The sequence below is a fragment of the Choloepus didactylus genome, chromosome 5, assembly GCF_015220235.1.
Source record: "Choloepus didactylus isolate mChoDid1 chromosome 5, mChoDid1.pri, whole genome shotgun sequence".
NCBI lineage: Eukaryota > Metazoa > Chordata > Mammalia > Pilosa > Megalonychidae > Choloepus > Choloepus didactylus.
The window spans coordinates 55,966,663-55,987,593 of NC_051311.1; the positions used below are offsets into that span (position 1 = coordinate 55,966,663).

A 20,931-nucleotide genomic window follows, 5' to 3' on the forward strand; every position below is an offset into this window, starting at 1 on the left:
GACTTACCTCAAATGCGTGTAGCTACTCCTGTACCATTTTACTTCATGCTATAGGAGAATTTAATTGTACCCTAAGCAGCGGCCGGGAGAGCAAGGGGCATAGTCAAGAAAGAACCTCAAGGGTGGGAAAAGCAGAGTCTTTAAGAAATCTCCTTCTTCCACTTTACCCCAAAGGTGACAGGGAAAAGTCATGCACAAAGTGACCTCAGGTTTGCTCATGCCTGCAGGTCCGTGAGGGCGTGGGGTTGTGGTGGACTGTGGAGGCAGCTCCTCACGCTGACTCACGGACCAGCCAGGACTTCCGGTAGCAGTGAAGCAATGAATGTGAACACCTGCTTGCAACTCACGCAGCCCAGGGAACTGCACACCTAAGTGTTTTTAGGGGAACTCAACAGCAGCAGGAATCAATGCCCTCCTGAGGCTAACTTGTGTCACTTTCATTTCTGAGGTGAACTTGGGGCTCCTGGGCACCATGTTTCCTTTCAGGGATAAGAATAAGCTTGCCTCATTGTGGTCATGCTTACAGAATCTAAACCCCTCTGGACCTTCTCCACTGGAGCCTCTTCCCCTGCAGTTGCAGTGTCCTCCTCATTGTCAGACCCCGAGGGACCCATTTGACATGTCTTTGACTCCATGACTGAGGAATGAGACTGCCTGGGTTTGAATCTCAGTTCCTGCATTTACTATGAACCTTGGGCAAAGAGCTCAACACATCAACACCTGAATTTCTTAGTCTGTAAAATGGGATAAGAATGCTGGATTTGTTGTGAAGATTAAATATGATAATACACCCAATAAAGGCAGAGCACAATGTACCTAGGAAGTCTTCAGTAAACATCAGCTACTTAGTGACTTTTGACTCTTCTGAACTTGGCCTTTCTGTCACAGCCCAAACCAGGTCTGCCTCTTCCCTTTTCAAGCATCTCATTGTCACGTTTTTCAGGGCTTCCTCTTGCTACACTTACCACTTATGTCTGTGTGGGTTCTGCTTTCCATTTCCTGAAATTTTGGACACAGGACCGCCCATTCCAGGATGCTCCACCATCATGAGTAGCTGGCACTTGGCTTTCTTTGGAGTGGGGTTCATCAGGAGTTTTTGAGGAGGGGCTTTTAAGTGTCTTCTGTAGAATAGAGCAAGACTATGCTTTCCTGGATTTCTGTCTCTAACAGGTGGGTTATTAGATATCTCTTAAAGTGAGGGACACTCAAGCACTGTGTTTTTTTCTCAGGCTCTCATGTGGGCATTGGGAGGCCTTTAGGTCACCCACGAGCTTTAGGGGATGCTCTCAGGTCAATAAGGAACACCCTTCCCTTGTTAGTGACATCAACGCACCCCAGGGGGGCAGGCTGGGAGTGCTATTTCCCAGTGCTTTCCCTTCCTGCTCAACTGGTCACCAGGAATGCTTCACAAAACTGAGAAGCCTCTATGTTTATCCCAGAGCCTCACCCTCACTCCCCCACGCTTCCTGCCCCGTGGAACCTGGCTTTCAGAAAGGGCACTCACACCACACCCTGACCGAGAGTGCCCTGATTTGTTTCCTTAGTGCCATGGAGGATCATTAATGTCTCTGCAATGGCCAAAACTTACCAAATTATGAAACATCCACTGAAGCTGAATGCACCTTGGTCCTCTGCAGCATACTAGGCAGGGCAGGAAGTTGGGGTTTGTTATTGATTGACAGGTGAGGTTTTCTAGCAGAGGGAAGGAAAGACCAGGAGGCTCCTCCCTCCCCAGGACCTGTGCCAGGATCCCTGTCTCCTGGTGGCATTACCGCATCGGCAGTCCCGCCGCCCACCCTCTGCGCTGAGTCAGGCTTTGAGAAGATTATCTTTCTCTGCTGGGACAGTTGCACTTCTTCTTTTCAGTGGTCTCAGCCCTGCTTCCCAGGAGGAAGCCAGAAGGAGAAGACGCTGGGTTGCCATGAGCTCTACCGACACCAACCCCTTGGTGAGTACTGCTGGGAGAGAGAGGGAGAGAGAAGGCAAGAAGGGGTACGGAGGAGGTTGCCACGTGGAGACCCACTGCCCTGGCTCATTATTAGTGCTATGTATGTGTGTCCTTAGCTCGGTTTAAGTTAGGTCTAGATTAAACAGGGGAAGCAGCTGCCTTTCCCACCTCAAATCTTAGTCAACACTCCACCCTCCCAGGGCCTGTCACCTCGGATCACCATTACCAGAGACACAGAGTCTTTCCTGCTTGCTAAACTCTGTGGAAAAATCACGAAAGAATGGGGAGGAGGTCCAAGATTGGGTTTCCTGGTTATGCAGGTGACAGATCCTGTTCCCTTCCCATTTACTAGTTAGTTGGTCTCTGTTGAATCTAAAAGTTTGTTTTCCAGCTTTCTCAGCATTGTGCTTTCTCTTATCAGAAGCCTTTTCTGAAGGGAAGCAAAGGAAAGGAGTGAGGGGAGAAGCAACCAATATGCCCCAGGCACTTTACATACTTTATTTTCTTCTTTATAACCCAGTGGAGAACAGATGAGGAAACTGGGGCCCCAAGAAGTAAAGTCACATCAACCCACCTGGAGGCCTCTGATTAGTCCTTGACACTTGGTCCTATCGCCCTCTCCAACCTGTTTGGGGCACCTAAAAATAACGAGGTGAACTGAGTGGAGACCCCATGTTCTTGTCACTTCCAGTGCAGGGGCTACAGCTCCCTGAGGCCCAGCCTGGTGTCTGTGGGGCAGGTGCCACCCCTAGCCTAGGCTGGGCTCTAGAGCCTTCCCTGGAGCCGGGCTGCCAGCCCCTGCCTGCTGCCGGTCAGCCTTCCCGTGGAAAGGCATGGCCGTCTCTTCTGGGAAAGCACGGGTGGCGCCCCAGAGCAGAGGTCTCCTCTTCTCAGAATTCTCTTATCTTTCTGCCTCCACTATCTCATGGATGCCAAAGGAAATCTTGGGAAATAATTTATGGACTCACTTTCCTGAAGGCTGTGGTGTTTCCCACAGTTATGGCTTACCTGAGGTAAAGTGGGAAGTGGAGAGGTCTGGGGTATCTATCCACCCCCTTCAGTGGTTTTACTTGTCTCCCTGCCCTCATTTTCCTCAGAGCCTCAGTTCACCACCTGGATGAAGGAGTCACTTTTCTGTGATGTTTTTGGTTTTCATGTGTGTGTTGCTCTGCTAGAAACTTCTAGAGACATAAACACGGGGAACACAGCCTCCGAACCCTGAAGGCTCATGGCCTAGCTGGATGAAAAGGGGGGTAAATAAATATTGTTAATACAAGGGAGAAAATGGTAAATTACATAATAGAGAAATAAACCGTGGTGGGACTGCAAGAGAGCACTCACCTCAGGTGGGGGGATCAGGAAAGGTTCATGGAGGAGGGAGCATCTGCACTCTCTGAGGGAGGGTGTAGGTGGTGGGATAGAGGGGGATGTACAGCATGAGTGAGGACACAGAGACAGGGTAATTAAAACCACCTTTGGAGGAAGGTGGACAGTCCCATTGGACTTTGTGGAAGGAAATTTCCAGAATGCTGTGTTGGGGATGGTGGGTATTAGAGGAGGCAGGAATCCACAATGCCCCCAGGGATCCACCCAGCCTTCCCACTGCTGCTCCCCTTGCACCGGGGTCTACTCCAGTTCTGCTGTCTGTCTGAGGGGAGCTGGAGGGCTGTCCCTGTCTGTGCAGGGATCTGTCTGCAAGCAGGGTGCTGGGGCGGGCACTGCCCTCTACTCCACAGCAGCAGGTTCCACTCTTCCACTTACTGCGTGACATTGAACAAGCCATGTAACCTCACTGTGCCTCAATCTCCTCATCTGTAAAATGGGGCAATAAGATTGCAGTGGAAAGCAAATGAGAACATGTATGGGAAGCTCTTTGTAACCAGTAAAGTGCTATAAAATGTCAGCCCTCATCCTAAGGCCTCTTTTTTTTTAATTATAGAATGTGTAGGTTTACGGAAAACATACACAAAGCAGAGTTCCCGTATACCACACCCCTCCCCTTTATTAGCGTCACACATTAGTGTGGTACATTTGTTATAATTGACAAAGGAATATTATCGTAATTGTACTATTAACTATAGTCCATGATTTACAGTAGAGTTCGTTGTTTGTATTGTACAGTCCTATGTGGTTTTTTTTTTAAGTTTTATTCTAGTAACATATATGCAACCTAAGATTTTCCATTTTAACCACAAATATATAATTCAGTGGTGTTAATTATGTTCACAGCATTGCTACCATCACCACCATTTACAATGCCTCTTTTGATTCAGTCTTAAAATGGGGAAATTCCAACCCATGCATTGAGTTGATAGACCCACCTCCAACCAGAAGAAGTGGGAACCCATCTTCTAGTACCAGTGCTCACTGGCAGGGAATGCTTCATTAAGAATTCATTCTTCTTCCAAAACGGGGCTCGCAAGCTTCCCTCTGCTGCCATGTGAGTCACATGCACAGGATTCCCTCAGCAGGGGATTTTGCGGGATTAAATGCACTCCCCATATTCTGATACACCCTGAAATGGGGCTTCTCCCCCTGGTGCCTGAGAAGCCCTGCTCGAAAATTTCTCTGGGATGTCATTTGTTTCCATGTAATGTCTTTAATATATGCTAACAATTCAGCTCTGACATGCAGGTCTCTCAGCACCCTGATTCTTTGCTTATTTTATTTGTCTCACATCTTTGCAAAAACAATTTGAGGTACTTTACAACAGAAGACATATTTATAAACAATTGGGTGAATAAAATAGAAATAGACAAGCAAGTTCACAGAAAGGAGACAAAAACGGGTGTTTTCAGAAGGGATGGTCTCTTGTTGTGGGGCTGTTAGATCAGGCTTTGTGCCTAACTCCATCTATGGCTGCCGGGCTGCAGAGAAGTCACTCTTATGAGGAGGGAGGAACCAGCTGTTCTCAGGGATGACAACTTTTTCCCAGCTTGAAGTTCTAAAATAACTATTTTTCATGTGGGGCCTCATGCAGGGTCAGTTTCCCAGACAACTGTTTTATAGCATATGCAGAAGAGTTTCCCATCACCTTCAGATGGTCCAGGTTGTTATGAAGTCAGGGCTTAGCATACTCAGAGGCTGGGAACAGTCTTTGAGTCAGTGGTTCCTGCCCTAATAGGAGAAAAGAAGAAAAGGATCAGACCAACGATTCTTCCCAGCCACAGCAATTCCCTCCCCTTCCCCGTGTCCACAGAGAGGTCCGGGGAGAAGGCATCAGTGGACTTGTGGGCAGAGCACACGCAGCTGTGCGGGCCACAGCCCTGCATTCGGCTCATGCACGAGGACACACCATGGGGTGCCACCCACGCCAGCATCGTCACCCGCTTGTCCTCACGGCCATCCTGGAGATAGGTGGGAATGCCCCAGATTTTAGATGAGGGGGCCGAGGCCTGGGGGAGGGGAGGTGATGTGCCCACAGTTGCTGAGCTGGGAGGGCAGAAATCACGATGTCCACCCACAAGCTGCATGCGCTTCTCTGTTCCCTGGTGCCTACCCAGAATCTCTCAACCGTTCACCCGCTCGCTCACACACACACACACCCTCCTCTCTTTTTCCTCAGCCTGTGCTTTTTCCCTGCTGCCCTCTGGGATCCCACACACTCCCTAAAACACCGCTATATGTGCTCAGGAGCCCAGAGTCCCTCAAGTGCCTTCAGTCTGTCTTTTGCTTGGCTTTGACCTCCTTAGGGGGGGAAACTTCTCTTACTTGCGACCCAAGTACCAAGCAGCATCAACACATCTTTCTTTTCAGAAGTCTGAATAGGATAAGCGTGATATTTCAAGAGTTCCAACTAGTTCAAGTTAGGGATCTGTAACATATTCAATTCAAAAAATTCTCTATAGTCATTAAATTATACAAGTATTCAATTTTTTCATCATTCGACAGATATTTACATGAGGGCTAACTGTGCTAGACATGGAGATAGAGAAACAATGGAACTTTCTGGTCCTTGTGGCCTTTGAGGAAACATGGGCCTAGAGCCTGGTGTGCTTTGGGCCATGGTAAATGTGCTCATGGTGTTGTAGAAGCCCCCGAGGAAGTAAGGGCTTGTCTGGTGGGGTGGCGTTGGGCAAGGTTTGCTGGAGCAGGTGAGTGATGCTTGCTCCCGAGCATCACTAAATAGATGAGCAGAAGCAGAAACCTTACATTTATGTTTTAGGATCTAATGTTAGAACATTAATGAGCAAAAGCTATTCTGAGCCCCAGGGACAAAAAGACTTTGCATAACTGCGTCTTGGTGAGCTCAGTAGACCCAACGCCACAAGCCTCTGGCTGTTCTCCATGGCTTCTCCCTCTGTCTGACTTTTATTCTGCTTATAAAGGACCCCAGTGATGCCGATTAAAGCCCAACTTGATTCAGTGGGCCCACACTTTAACTGAAGTGATATCTTGAAGAGATCATATTTACAATAGGTCCACACCCACCAGAACGCAGATCAATACCAAGAACATGTCCAAACTGGGGTACACAATTCAATCCACCACAAGCCCACTGGGGCACATCACCTAGAGGCACTTGATCTTACGCTGGTGGCCTGTCCACCTTCTGGCCACACCAGAGATGTTGCTCTCATGCTCTTCTCACCCCAACTAGATGCTCACATCTCAGCCTAATAATGTGTTCAAAATTTTGAAACGTGGGCCTGGAATACTATAATAATTATACAAGCTAATATACTTCTATTTGAAAATTATGCTGTGCCAGGCACTGGACCATGGGCTTCATGCTCCAGTTTAATTCTCTCAGCTATCTGTGAAGTAAGTTCTACTGACATTTCTGTTGTATAGAATGAGAAAATTGAGGCTTGGAAATATTCATGTCCCCAAAGTTACACAGTAAGTTAAAAAGTCAATAAATTGAGAGCAAGTCTTTAATTCAAAGTTAATCTTGGTTAAACTGGTAAGAATGCAAATTGTCTATTGATCCTAAAGTATTCTGTACATACTGCACTCGTTTACATATCTATGTTTCATTCATTCAGTCAGTCTGCTCTGTGCACCTTTTAGGTATCAGGGATACTAGAAGCTAGGACTATGAAGAAGAGTAAGGTATAATCAGTGCACTCTGGGAACTAACAGCCTAGCAGATGAGATGGATAAGGAAACAGTCCATCATAATAAGCTTGCTGTGATGAGTGTTTTGGGAGATGTAAACACAGGGCCCGTGGGGCCCTGGATCTTGGGAGTGCAACGAGACATTTACCTGGCTGTCCAGAAGGAAAACCTACTCATTTTCTGACCTTGGGGCTGGTTCCCATCTCCTCCCCTACACAAGTGCTTCTCTGCCAGGGCTTCAAGTAGGGCACTCCCCCCACCCCCTTGCAGTGCCCCACCTCCATCCCAAGATTCACATGGAGGCCCTGCTGCAGATGCATAATATAGAAAAATCACTGGTCTTTTGAGTCTGACTTAGAAATTTCCAGGTGGCCAGCAGTCATCTCCGTCCCTCTGCCTCCTTCCTCTGGAAGGCTGGCCGTTCTGTTGAAATCAGGAAATCTGCCTGGTTCCTCTTTAAATGCCCAGCTGTGCCCTTTTCTTGTTCCCGGCAGAAGGGTGATGACATGCTCAGTTCCCACGCTGACGGTCGAGGCGGGAAGAAGGATGGGCAGCCCAGGAGTCCCAGCAGCAGCCAACTGGCCTACGGCATCCTGGACATCCCTCCATGGCATCTCTGCATCTTCTTGGGGATTCAGGTAATACCATCCAGCAAGCCAGCTCCAAAGGGGCTCTGCCTTAAAAGCCTTATCAACACACTCCCAAATCCAATTAGACAACATCAAAAACCAGTTGCTTATGTTGTTGCCTTCCATTTGTCTCCTCCAGTCACTCTTTCTCTCCAGGAGTTTAGGGTGGGGGTGGAAGATTAGGGGGGCGATTCCCCCCGATGCTGAGCTGATTGGTCAGATCCAGGACACCGATGGGTCATTGTTCTCTGGGGTGGGTCACTGGGTTGCTTAAAGTTCCAGTTCGCTTGGGTGCCTCCCCTTTCCTGGTAATCCTGAGAGGCCAGAGAGGTTCCAGGCCAAATCTGTGCCATACAGCAAGCCCAGTCAGACATACTTTCTCTCTCTGATTCCTCTTCCACTCACGTGTCTAGCATTCTCTGGGATCATGAGATTTATTTGATAATGGGAAGGAGTTAGCCCTGCCTGATAAATTTGGTTAGACACTATTGCTGCATCCGATATGAGATGGGAAATAAAACAGTGCTGGATTCTTAACCCAGAAAATATTGCAGCCTGATTGGTTTAGCCGGTGGCAGGTCAAAGAGGCACTGAACTTCTCAGGCCATTATCCCAAGAGAACATTGGAGCACTGGCAAAGATTGTCAAAGTGCCCCTACAATGATATACTGGCCCCCTGTTGCTTGGTCCCCTATCCATCTCTCTGTCTATCTATCACCAATCTAACCTACTCTAAACTAATCTCAGCTAGTCTATTCCCTTTATAGCTGAGGTTGCCTGCTGTGGATTCAGCCTGTCATGAACCCTGGGTCTGATCTTGTCCTGTCAGGGTGTCAGGGGGATCGCAAAGGGCCTTCGGTCAGGAGCTCAGAGGTGATGCTCAAGTCTCCCTTGCCCATGGTCTTGCCCTCTCCTTATGCCTTGTTTTAATAACAAGCCTCTCACCTTACTCTGTTCTTCAGCCTCCCACCCCCTCCTTAGTTCCTGTCATGTCCTCCTGTGTTTGTGTCCCTGCCTAGGTTTCTTGCCCAGGACAGCAGTTCCCAGCACTTGGGTCCCAGCACTAGGAACCCCAGTCCCTCTGGCTGTGTCCCTGCTTCTCGCTGCCAGGCCTTCCCAGTTCCCGCTGCTTGCCTGCATCTTCGCCACTTGCTCATGGCCAGGCTCCCCTGCGACCACAGGCAGAGCTGTTGCCTCTGGCAGTGGAAATGGCATCCCAGTGTTGGGCTGCCCCAAAGCAGACAGCTACCGCCCCGATGTGCCCTTCTGCTCCCCACTCTGCCCACAGCACTTCCTCACAGCCCTGGGGGGGCTCGTGGCCGTGCCGCTCATCCTGGCCAAGGACCTGTGTCTGCAGCATGATCCACTGACCCAGAGCTACCTCATCAGTACCATTTTCTTTGTCTCTGGCATCTGTACCCTCCTGCAAGTGTTTTTAGGAATCAGGTAGGTAAAACGACTCCCCTGGATTTAGGCTTTGACCTGCCTGTGTAGCTGGAGAGGTGGTCAGGAAGCTGGTGTGGCATAATACAGGGAGCACAGAATTAGGAGTCAGGTCCTGGGTTCAAGTCCTAGCTCTAATACTTACTATCTGCATTCGCTGAGATTCTTGACTGAAAGTGATGAAAATCCAGATTGAGGCAAAAAGGTGTCCTTTATTAGCTTGCAAGATCAAACCATGAGACAGGCAGAGGTGCATCCCTGCATCAGGAATGTTCTGATCTAGCAACTCAAATGCCGCCAGGATCTCTCTCTCTCATCTCTACTCAGGCCTGCCCCTAACATTTGCAAGACCTGGGGCGAGAGTCCAAAAAGAGACCCACACACTCTTTGTCTAAACACTGGAAAGTTATAGATCAGGTTTGCCATCTCATAAATAATGTCTAACCATCCTACCTGGAAGGCCAGGTTTGAACTTAGAATTCTCTGACTCCTTGGAGTTCTGCTTCAGAACATGGCAGCTTGTGGCAGGGAGCCAGCCCTCAGCTTGTTGCCTTCCCCTTCTCTTCCCACTTCCTGCTTTGCTCCAAATCATAAATGCTCTCACATGCATGTATCTAGACACCCCAACCTGCACATCCAAGTTCCATCCACACATGCCCAACAGACTACCCCAACAACTGCCCCCAAATGGTAACTCTTAGACCCCTTCACCCTAAGGACAGATCTGGGGACAGAGCCCAAGCAGGCTCTGGAAGAGGCTCAGGGCCATGTGGGAAGGGATTCTGGGGGACTCAATAAGGAGGGGGACACAGACTTCAGGGAGATAAATCTCCTTGGCTCTGCAGACTCCTCCCCAGAGGAGGCTAAGGGGGTGTCCTCTGAAGCATAGGGCTAAGTGTAGGGCTTCCTCTTTCCCTGGTCTAAGGGCAGGATTGCCTCTTCGTTACTTTGCCAATGCCTGTGCTTCATTCTTGCAGACAGACTTCCTGCACATGTCCAGGGAAGGCTTCTGATTGGCCCAGCTTAAGTCAAATGCCCAGCTCTGGACCAATCAGGGCAACAAATGTGGCAACTCCCATCCAGGAAGTTTTTCCACTGAAGGGGGGAAGCTGAGTGCTGACCTGGGTAGACAAGACAATAGATATTCAAAGAACTAGATGTGTGGTTTGGGCCCTGTAAAATAAGGCTGATAATAAAGATGATACATGCCTCAGTTCCCTTACAGTATCATTCAGGTGGTCAATTAGTGTAATCAACTGAATCACTTTTTCCTTTTTTTAACCATCAAGACTGTTATGTCAAGCATATGTTCTGTTAAAGTCTGCCTGAGTAAAATTGAGTCCTGTTACTCTGGAACTGGGGCAGCACTGAGAGGCCTCTCTGGAGCCCTTCGACTCCTCATTTCCACACGTCCTCTCTTTTCACATTCTCCATCACCTCACCCTCCCTTATCCTGATTCCCTAGCACCCCACACAGCGGCTTCCTTGGGTTACCATCTGTTGTGGTTTCCCAGGCTACTTGAAGCAATACCAGGAAATGGGTTGGCTTAAACAATGGGTATGTATTTGCTTATGGTTAGAATCTGGAAAAATGTCCAAATCAAGGCATCATCAAGGTGATATTTGGCCCTGTGGTTGCAAAAGCAAACAGAAACCATTTCCTGCAATGTGCCCCTGCCTTCCTTTCTTTTCTTAAAATTCAGTTTTACTGAGATATATTCAGATACCCTACAATCATCCACAGTGTTCAATCAATCGTTCACAGTACCATCACATAGTTGGGCTTTCATCAACAAAATCAATTTTTTTAAACATTTCCATTACTCCAAAAATAAAAATAAAAAAAAAATAAACAAGAATAAAAATACAAGTAAAGAAGAACACCCAAAACATCCCATTCCCTATCCCCCTATTATTCATTTACTTTTAATTCCCATTTTTCTACTTGTCTGTCCATACACTGGATAAAGGGAGTGTGAGCCACAAGATTTTCACAATTGCACAGGCACACCATGTAAGCTACATAGTTACGTAATCATCTTCAAAACTCAAGGCAAATAAATAAACAAATAAATAAATAAATAAATAAATAAATAAAAATCAAGGCTACTGGGTTGCAGTTCAATAGTTCCAGGTATTTCCTTCTAGCTATTTCAACACACTAAAAACTAAAAAGGGATATCTATATAATGCATAAAAATAACCTCCAGAATGACCTGTTGACTCTATTTGAAATCTCTCAGCCACTGAAACTTTATTTTGTTTCATTTCTCTCTCCTTTTTGGTCAGGCAGGCTTTCTCAATCCCATGATGTTGGGTCCAGGTTCATACCTGGGAATCATGTCCCACGTTGCCAGATAGATTTACATCCCTGGGAGTCAGGTCCCTGCCTTTATTTTAACAGAAAGTGATTTGACAGGAAAATTAACATGCAATTTATTCTTAATTATCTGAATCAAAGTCACACAGTAGACTTACAGGATTGGCCAACTGTTTCCAGGGTAGACTCAAGTAGACAGCATCCAGAGGAGGGTATTATTTCTAACATGGTCTTTTTGTCTAAATCAACTCAAAAGCACTTTCTAAAGTGCTTCCTTTGCAAGTCATTTCCAGGAGACTGCTCACGTCCCTCCTACTCTCTGAGGAGGAGTAAGAGGCCAGTGCCTACATCTTCCGCAGGTGATTTCCCTTCTGTCACCATCTCTGTGAGCCAAGATTTCTTCCAAACCCCCCACCAAGGACTCAGAGGAGTACAGGGTTCACTCTGGTTGGTCTCTTGGGCTCTAAAATTTAGGCATCCCTGTTTCTGGGATTGGCCCCAGGAGTATAAGATGCCAGTGGCAGCAGAATCATTGGAGAGGCCTTGTGACTGCCTTCCTGGATACCAGCAGGTGTCCCCTCCATCGGGGGAGCGCCACATACAGACGTAGCTCTTCCGCATGGGGCTGCCAGCCGAGCTGGGGCTGCGGTAAAGGCCGGAGCCACCGGGCTGTAATGTGATGTCGGCATGCACCCTGGTAAAGCAGTGAATGCAGGTAACACACCAGAATGGTGTCTGGCAAGAGTCAGGGCTGTGCCTTTAACTATTCCCCCAAGCAGTGCTCTTATGGCTCAGACACAACTTAACATTCAGCATTTACAAAAGGTATGATGTCCCCTGGGAGGAGGTGGGTGACCGCAAAAGAGATGTTTCCAGTTCAAACCCAATAAATCCTGAGATACAATATAATTCATTATAATAATAGAAAAAGGCTCGAGACCTGAATTCTAGTCCTGGCTCCTGTGTTGTGGGAACTTGAACAAGTCATTCACTTTTCTACAGCTTAATTTTCTCATCTGTAAAATGAAGGAGATTTTTAGATTTCCAGCTCTAATATTGTGGAAACCTATGATGTTGAGAGAAAAAAGGATGAAGTGTCGTATTTAAACTGGATAATCGGTATATTATACTGTGGGTCTAGCCTTGGGATAAATCCTGTAAGAAACACAAACTAATCCGGAGTCAGAGATCAAGGAACTTATCCCCTAGTGAAAAATGCTGAGCATGCAAAGAAAGAGGGAAATAAAATTGGGAAAATCATGCCAATGTCATTAGAGCAAGGTGAAGGCCGAAATAAATGAGTTTGGTTTCATCCTTAGAAATGGGCTTCCCTCTCAGATGCTAATGAGCAACTGCCTGGGCTGGTACAGGTCGTAAAACCTAACTGATAGCTTATGAATCAAAGGCCAAGTGGATTTGATTGCTTGTTATCTGCTAACCAGCATTTAATGATGTGCTTTTCCAGATTAGAAATAAAAATGCCTGATGTTGCAATAAGACTTCAGAAGGTCTTAGTAATTAAAACCATGTTAAATAATAGAAGGGTAACGATAAGAGGCAATAGCTGCTGCTTTTAGAATAAGAAACAACGAGCTCCATGCCTGGTGCCGGGCAGGTAGCTATAGTCCTTGGCAGCGTGGACGGCTGCCTCCCTGGAGTGACTTCAGAGTCTCAGGTCCATCCCCAAAAGGCCTTCCTCACTTAGGTGCCCATGTCTGAAATCGATGTAATGGGATACACCACCATTCATTTCAAAGAAGACCTTAAGTTTAAAAGGCGATCGCTAGGGGGTAAAAATATTGACTACACGTAATTCTGGGTTTTAACTCCATCTCGGCAATTATTCATGATTGTTGCCTGGTAATTTGTTTTTCTGGAATGTTTCCAGATGATATGTTTCCCTTTCAATTGCTCGGAAGTTTTATGCTTGCTTGCATACAGTTTTGCCTGGTTACCTCCAGTCTGGTCCTTTTCCTGCTCCATCTTCCCTGTTGGCCAAGCCCTGCCCTGCCCTAGCTCTGCACCTGTCCCAGGTTCTGCAGAAAGGCCTGGCTGAGCACAAGGGATCTGCAGCCACATTGGCCCTGCCCCTGTTTACAGCTTGGTCATCACTGGAACTCTGGCCAGAGCAGGAATGGTGCTGGCTGTGAGGGGCAGAGGTGATCGGCCACATCAGAAGAGGGAGAGGGGGTTGACGTGCCCCAAAGAGGGCAGCTGGTGCTTTGTTTCTTCTGGGTGTGTTAGGTAGTTATCTACAGGGAAGGTGTGTGATGGGTGTCTCCACAATCTAGCAGTTCTCATACCCACTTGAAGCAGGGAGCTCAGTAGAACGAGATAACAGACAATGTACTATTTGGCCAACAGTGAAGTCTTGGGGCTTTTTGGGGCCCCAGACAAACAAGTTTCCTCTCCCTACCGAAGATCTTCATCTCCTTTTCCTCTAGGCAGAGGGAAACACTTTCATCCCTTTTAACTGATTATTTAGGCATTTACCTCCAAATATAAATAATACACTTCCATTTCAAGCATTACTGATTGATGTGCCACTATGGGTGACTAGGATTTCATTTCCTTTCACCCCTCCTCACTCTTATAACACACAAGTGTGCTACCCATCCTTCTATTAACATACATTTGTTCTAGTTCACAGAAGAACATTCTTATATTTGTACTATTAACCACCTTCATTGTCATGCAACATCACTTTTTAAAAAATGACTGCTTAGTATTCCACAGAATAAATATATTCTAATTTATTTAGCCATACCCTATTAAAGGACATTTAAGTTGTTGCTAGGTTTAACAGCATATAATTTATAATGATGAGAAGTATGAATTATGTATGTGCTGATATAAGTTTATCTAGTTAAAGAGAAAAAAGACTGGAAGAAATGTTAAAGGTTATTTCTGGGTAGTATACATTATATATGAAAAGTATAAATTATACGTGTGCTCATAAAATTTATCTAGTTACAAATAAAAAGAACACTGGAACCAAATTTAATGGTTATTTCTTGGTTGTAGAATTATAATGATTTAAATTTATTCTTTATATTTTTCTTTATTTTCCCTTTAATTTTTTTTATTTTTTTTCAAAGTATATGTACTGCTTTATAACTGGGAAAAATAAAAACCATTTATATATATATATATATATTTTATTAAAGGGCATGTTTCAAATGCCACACGCTTTGAATCCATACCTGAGAGCCAAAGTCCAGTAGGCTGCCCATTACCATCTTGGAAAGAGTGCTAGCCCCATCCTTGAGAGAATATCTGAGTTTCTGTAACCTTTGTAACTTCGCCTGCTTTTTATTTTGTTTTCCCAATCTGTTTCTCTGTGATGATCAGTATGAGAGCCCTTAAAAACAAAAAGGGCAGGCATGCTTGTCTTTGGGGCAGAGAAGAAGGAGGAGTGAGTGATGGTTCCCAATGCTCAGCCAATTTGGGGGGCAGTGGCACACTCAGGGTAGTGGATAGCATTGGGTTTAAAGAAGAGAAATGAATAGGTTTTCTCTCCTTACTGGAGATCTTCAACTCCTTTTTTTTGCTAGGCAGAGGGAAATGCTTTCATGCCTTTTAACTGATTATTTAGACATTTATCTCCAAATCTGAATAACACACTTTCATTTTAGGCATTACTGATTGTGTACCACTATGGGTGATTAGGATTTTGTTTTCTTTTACCTCCTCTCACTCTCATAACACACAGGCATACTTCCCATCCTCCTATCCCCAGCACACATCAGTGTTCGGTGTTTATATTATAAATGACTATGTTGCTATCTGGAGCTCAGCCACAAATTCCTTTCCTGCCCAATTTTTGTTCTTCTTGAAGTCAGTATCTTTCTTGTTTTTAATATACTTAATTTTCTATGTACTTATTTCTGGTTCAACCCTAAATTTCCTGTCTGTTGTCTAAACGTCCTCTTCATAATTTCATTTGCAACAGGAAGTCTGCCAATTTCATCTTCTTGATGCGCTTTCTCTCAGAGCTTTCTGATTTGCTCCAATCTGGGATGGTTCCTCTCTATGCCTCATGTTTTGCTGCCATCCCAAGACGGCCCTTTATCATCATCCTGGGAATTTCCTTCATGTCAGTTCTCTCTTGGGTTTCTTATTTCCATGTCTTTTATTTTCTTTTTCTTTTTCTTTTTCTTTTTGGTGAAACACATAAGCCAGTAACTCCTGAGAGAGAGTGAATGGGAGGTAAGTATTGTGAGGCTTTGTATATCTGAAAATGCTTTGATTCTACTCTCACTCTTAACTGATACCTTGGCTGGGTAGAGAATATTAGGTTAGAAATAATTGTTTCAGAATTTTAAAAGCATTCTCCCATTGTCCCCTAGTTTCCAATGTGCTTTTTAGGAAGTCTGAAGTTTCATGTAGCTTTTTATTTTTCCTGTTTGGAAGCTTGAAGGATTTGCTTTTTAACAACAGTGTTGTGAATTTTTAATTACATCTCATGGTCTGGGTTTATTTTCCTTCATTTTACTGTGTATTCGATAGGCCCTTTCAATATGCATACACTTGTCCTTCAGTTTCTTTCTGAGTTTCTTTCAGAAATTCCTACACTCTATGTCTTGGACTTCCTGGAGTGGTCCTCTAAGTTTCTTGTCTTCCCTTCCTATTTCCATCTCTTTGTCTTTTTTGCTCTTTTGTTTCCGGAAAATTACATCGATTTTATTTTCCAACTCTTCTACCAAGTTGATTTCTAATATTTTTCCATCTTTTTCACTGAGATATAATTCATATAACATAAAAGTCACCATTTTAAAGTGTATAATTCAGTGATTTTTGGTGTATTCACCATGTTGTGCAACCATCACCACTATCTAATTCAGGACAGTTCCATCAATCCAGTTACCAGTCAGTCCCAATTTTCCCCTTGCTCTGTTCTTGGGCAAACACTAGTCTATTTTCTGTATCTATGGATTTGCCTATTCTGGACATTTCATTTAAGTGAAATCATACACTATGTGGCATTCTGTGTCTGCCTTCTTTCACTTAGCATAACGTTTTTAAGGTTTATCCATGTTGTGACAGGTAACAGTACTTCATTCCTTTTTTTTTTTTATCTTCAATTTATTGAGATATATTCACATACCACGCAGTCCTACAAAACAAATCATACATTCGATTGTTCACAGTACCATTACATAGTGGTACATTCATCACCTAAATCAATCCCTGACACCTTCATTAGCACACACACAAAAATAACAAGAATAATAATTAAAGTGAAAAAGAGCAATTGAAGTAAAAAAGAACACTGGGTACCTTTGTCTGTTTGTCTGTTTGTTTCCTTCCCCTATTTTTCTACTCATCCATCCATAAACTAGACTAAGTGGAGGGTGGTCCTTATGGCTTTCCCAATCCCATTGTCACCCCTCATAAGCTACATTTTTATACAATTGTCTTCGAGATTCATGGGTTCTGGGTTGTAGTTTGATAGTTTCAGGTATCCACCACCAGCTACCCCAATTCTTTAGAACCTAAAAAGGGTTGTCTAAAGTGTGCATAAGGGTGCCCACCAGAGTGACCTCTCGGCTCCTTTGGGAATCTCTCTGCCACTGAAGCTTATTTCATTTCCTTTCACATCCGCCTTTTGGTCAAGAAGATGTTCTCCGTCCCACAATGCCAGGTCTACATTCCTCCCCGGGATTCATATTCCACGTTGCCAGGGAGATTCACTCCCCTGGGTGTCTGATCCCACGTAGGGGGGAGGGCAGTGATTTCACCTTTCAAGTTGGCTTAACTAGAGAGAGAGGGCCACATCTGAGAAACAAAGAGGCATTCGGGAGGAGGCTCTTAGGCACAATTATAGGGAGGCCTAGCCTCTCCTTTGCAGCAACTGTCTTCCCAAGGGTAAAACCTATGGTAGAGGGCTCAACCCATCAAACCACCAGTCCCCTATGTCTGTGGTCATGTTAGCAACCATCGAGGTGGGGTAGGCCAATACCCCTGCATTCTCCACAGGCTCCTCAAGGGGGCACTACATATTTTTTTCCTTGTTTTTTTTTTTTTAACTTTTTTTTCTTTTTTAAATCAACTGTATGAAAAAAAAAAAAAAAAAAAAGAAAAAAAAAAACATACAATAAAAGAACATTTCAAAGAGACCATAACAAGGGAGTAAGAAAAAGACAACTAACCTAAGATAACTGCTTTACTTCCAACCCGTTCCTACTTTACCCCAAGAAAGTTACCTAATATAGCAACATTTCTGTGAACTTGTTCCTACTATATCCATCAGAAATTAACAGACCATAGTCATTCCTGGGCATCCCCAGAACGTTAAATAGCTTATCTGTTCTTCTTGGATTATTGTTCCCCCTTCCTTAATTGCTCTCTATTGCTAGTTCCCCTACATTCTGCATTATAAACCATTTCTTTTACATTTTTCAAAGTTCACATTAGTGGTAGCATATAATATTTCTCTTTTTGTGCCTGGCTTATTTCACTCAGCATTATGTCTTCAAGGTTCATCCATGTTGTCATATGTTTCATGAGATCGTTCCTTCTTACTGCCGTGTAGTATTCCATCGTGTGTATATACCACATTTTATTTATCCACTCATCTGTTGAAGGACATTTGGGTTGTTTCCATATCTTGGCAATTGTGAATAATGCTGCTATGAACATTGGCGTGCAGATATCTGTTCGTGTCACTGCTTTCCGATCTTCCGGGTATATACCGAGAAGTGCAATCGCTGGATCGAATGGTAACTCTATATCTAGTTTTCCAAGGAACTGCCAGACTGACTTCCAGAGTGGCTGAACCATTATACAGTCCCACCAACAATGAATAAGAGTTCCAATTTCTCCACATCCCCTCCAGCATTTGTAGTTTCCTGTTTGTTTAATGGCAGCCATTCTAACTGGTGTTAGATGGTATCTCATTGTGGTCTTAATTTGCATCTCTCTAATAGCTAGTGAAGCTGAACATTTTTTCATGTGTTTCTTGGCCATTTGTATTTCCTCTTCAGAGAACTGTCTTTTCATATCTTTTGCCCATTTTATAATTGGGCCGACTGTACTATTGTCATTGAGTTGTAGGATTTCTTTATATATGCAAGATATCAGTCTTTTGTCAGATACATGGTTTCCAAAAATTTTTTCCCATTGAGTTGGCTGCCTCTTTACCTTTTTGAGAAATTCCTTTGAGGTGCAGAAACTTCTAAGCTTGAGGAGTTCCCACTTATCTATTTTCTCTTTTGTTGCTTGTGCTTTGGGTGTAAAGTCTAGGAAGTGGCCGCCTAATACAAGGTCTTGAAGATGTTTTTCTACATTATCTTCTAGGAGTTTTATGGTACTTTCTTTTATATTGAGATCTTTGGTCCATTTTGAGTTAATTTTTGTGTAGGGGGTGAGGTAGGGGTCCTCTTTCATTCTTTTGGATATGGATATCCAACTCTCCCAGCCCCATTTGTTGAAAAGACCATTATGACTCAGTTCAGTGACTTTGGGGGCCTTATCAAAGATCAGTTGGCCATAGATCTGAGGGTCTATCTCTGAATTGTCAATTCGATTCCATTGATCTATATGTCTATCTTTGTGCCAGTACCATGCTGTTTTGGCAACTGTGGCTTTATAATAAGCTTCAAAGTCAGGGAGTGTAAGTCCTCCCACTTCATTTTTCTTTTTTAGAGTGTCTCTAGCAATTCGAGGCATCTTCCCTTTCCAAATAAATTTGATAACTAGCTTTTCCAAGTCTGCAAAGTAGGTTGTTGGAATTTTGATTGGGATTGCATTGAATCTGTAGATGAGTTTGGGTAGAATTGACATCTTAATGACATTTAGTCTTCCTATCCATGAACATGGAATATTTTTCCATCTTTTAAGGTCCCCTTCTATTTCTTTTAGTAGAGTTATGTAGTTTTCTTTGTATAGGTCTTTTACATCTTTGGTTAAGTTTATTCCTAGGTACTTGATTTTTTTAGTTGCTATTGAAAATGGTATCTTTTTCTTGAGTGTCTCTTCAGTTTGTTCATTTCTAGCATATAGAAACATTACTGACTTATGTGCATTAACCTTGTATCCCGCTACTTTGCTAAATTTGTTTATTAGCTCTAGTAGCTGTATCGTCGATTTCTCAGGGTTTTCTAGATATAAGATCATATCATCTGCAAACAATGACAGTTTTACTTCTTCTTTTCCAATTTGGATGCCTTTTATTTCTTTGTCTTGCCGGATTGCCCTGGTTAGCACTTCCAGCACAATGTTGAATAACAGTGGTGACAGCGGGTATCCTTGTCTTGTTCCTGATCTTAGAGGGAAGGCTTTCAGTCTCTCACCATTGAGTACTATGCTGGCTGTGGGTTTTTCATATATGCTCTTTATCATGTTGAGGAAGTTTCCTTCAATTCCTACCTTTTGAAGTGTTTTTATCAAAAAGGGATGTTGGATTTTGTCAAATGCTTTTTCAGCATCTATTGAGATGATCAATTGATTTTTCCCTTTTGACTTGTTAATATGTTGTAATACATTGATTGATTTTCTTATGTTGAACCATCCTTGCATGGCTGGAATAAACCCCACTTGGTCATGGTGTATGATTTTTTTAATGTACCTTTGGATTCGATTTGCAAGTATTTTGTTGAGGATTTTTGCATCTATATTCATTAGGGAGATTGGCCGGTAGTTTTCCTTTTTTGTAGCATCTTTGCCTGGTTTTGGTATTAGATTGATGTTAGCTTCATAAAATGAGTTAAGTAGTGTTCCATTTTCTTCAATGTTTTGAAAGAGTTTGAGTAAGATTGGTGTCAGTTCTTTCTGGAAAGTTTGGTAGAATTCCCCTGTGAAGCCATCTGGCCCTGGGCATTTATTTGTGGGAAGATTTTTGATGACTGATTGGATCTCTTTGCTTGTGATGGGTTGGTTGAGGTCTTCTATTTCTTCTCTGGTCAGTCTAGGTTGTTCATATGTTTCCAAGAAATTGTCCATTTCCTCTACATTATCCAGTTTGTTGCCATACAGTTGTTCATAGTATCCTCTTATAATTTTTTTAATTTCTTCAGGATCTGCAGTTATGTCACCTTTTTCATTCATTATTTTGTTTATATGGGTCTTCTCTCTTTTTGATTTTGTCAGTCTAGCTAGGGGCTTGTCAATCTTGTTGATCTTCTCAAAGAACCAACTTTTGGTGATAGTTATCCTTTCTATTGTTTTTTTGTTCTCTATGTCATTTATTTCTGCTTTAATCCTTGTTATTTCTTTTCTTGTACTTGGTTTAGGGTTGGTTTGCTGTTCATTTTCTAGCTTCTTCAGTTGATCCATTAGTTCTTTGATTTTGGCTCTTTCTTCCTTTTTAATATATGTGTTTAGTGCTATAAATTTCCCCCTTAGCACTGCTTTTGCTGCATCCCATAGGTTTTGGTATGTTGTGTTCTCATTTTCATTCGTCTCTATGTATTTAGCAATTTCTCTTGCTATTTCTTCTTTAACCCACTGATTGTTTAGGAGTGTGTTGTTTAACCTCCAGGTATTTGTGAATTTTCTAAGTCTCTGATGGTTATTGACTTCTAATTGTA

The 20,931-nt window shown here is 43.8% G+C and overlaps 1 protein-coding gene across 6 annotated transcripts in view; it reads left to right on the top strand.

The window, feature by feature from the left end:
- Window positions 1-1,126: 1,126 nt before the first annotated feature.
- The window catches only part of LOC119534065 (solute carrier family 23 member 2-like), a 58,205-nt gene continuing 38,400 nt past the window's right edge, over window positions 1,127-20,931 (top strand). For 2 of the 6 annotated variants that reach the window (XR_005216948.1, XM_037836103.1), the window contains exon 1: window positions 7,666-9,084. Coding sequence is in view for 5 of the 6 variants with exons in the window: in XM_037836103.1 (XP_037692031.1) it covers window positions 8,555-9,084 (530 nt within the window). In the remaining variant the exon portion in view is untranslated. The other 4 variants (XM_037836101.1, XM_037836102.1, XM_037836104.1 and 1 more) reach the window with 4 other exon arrangements.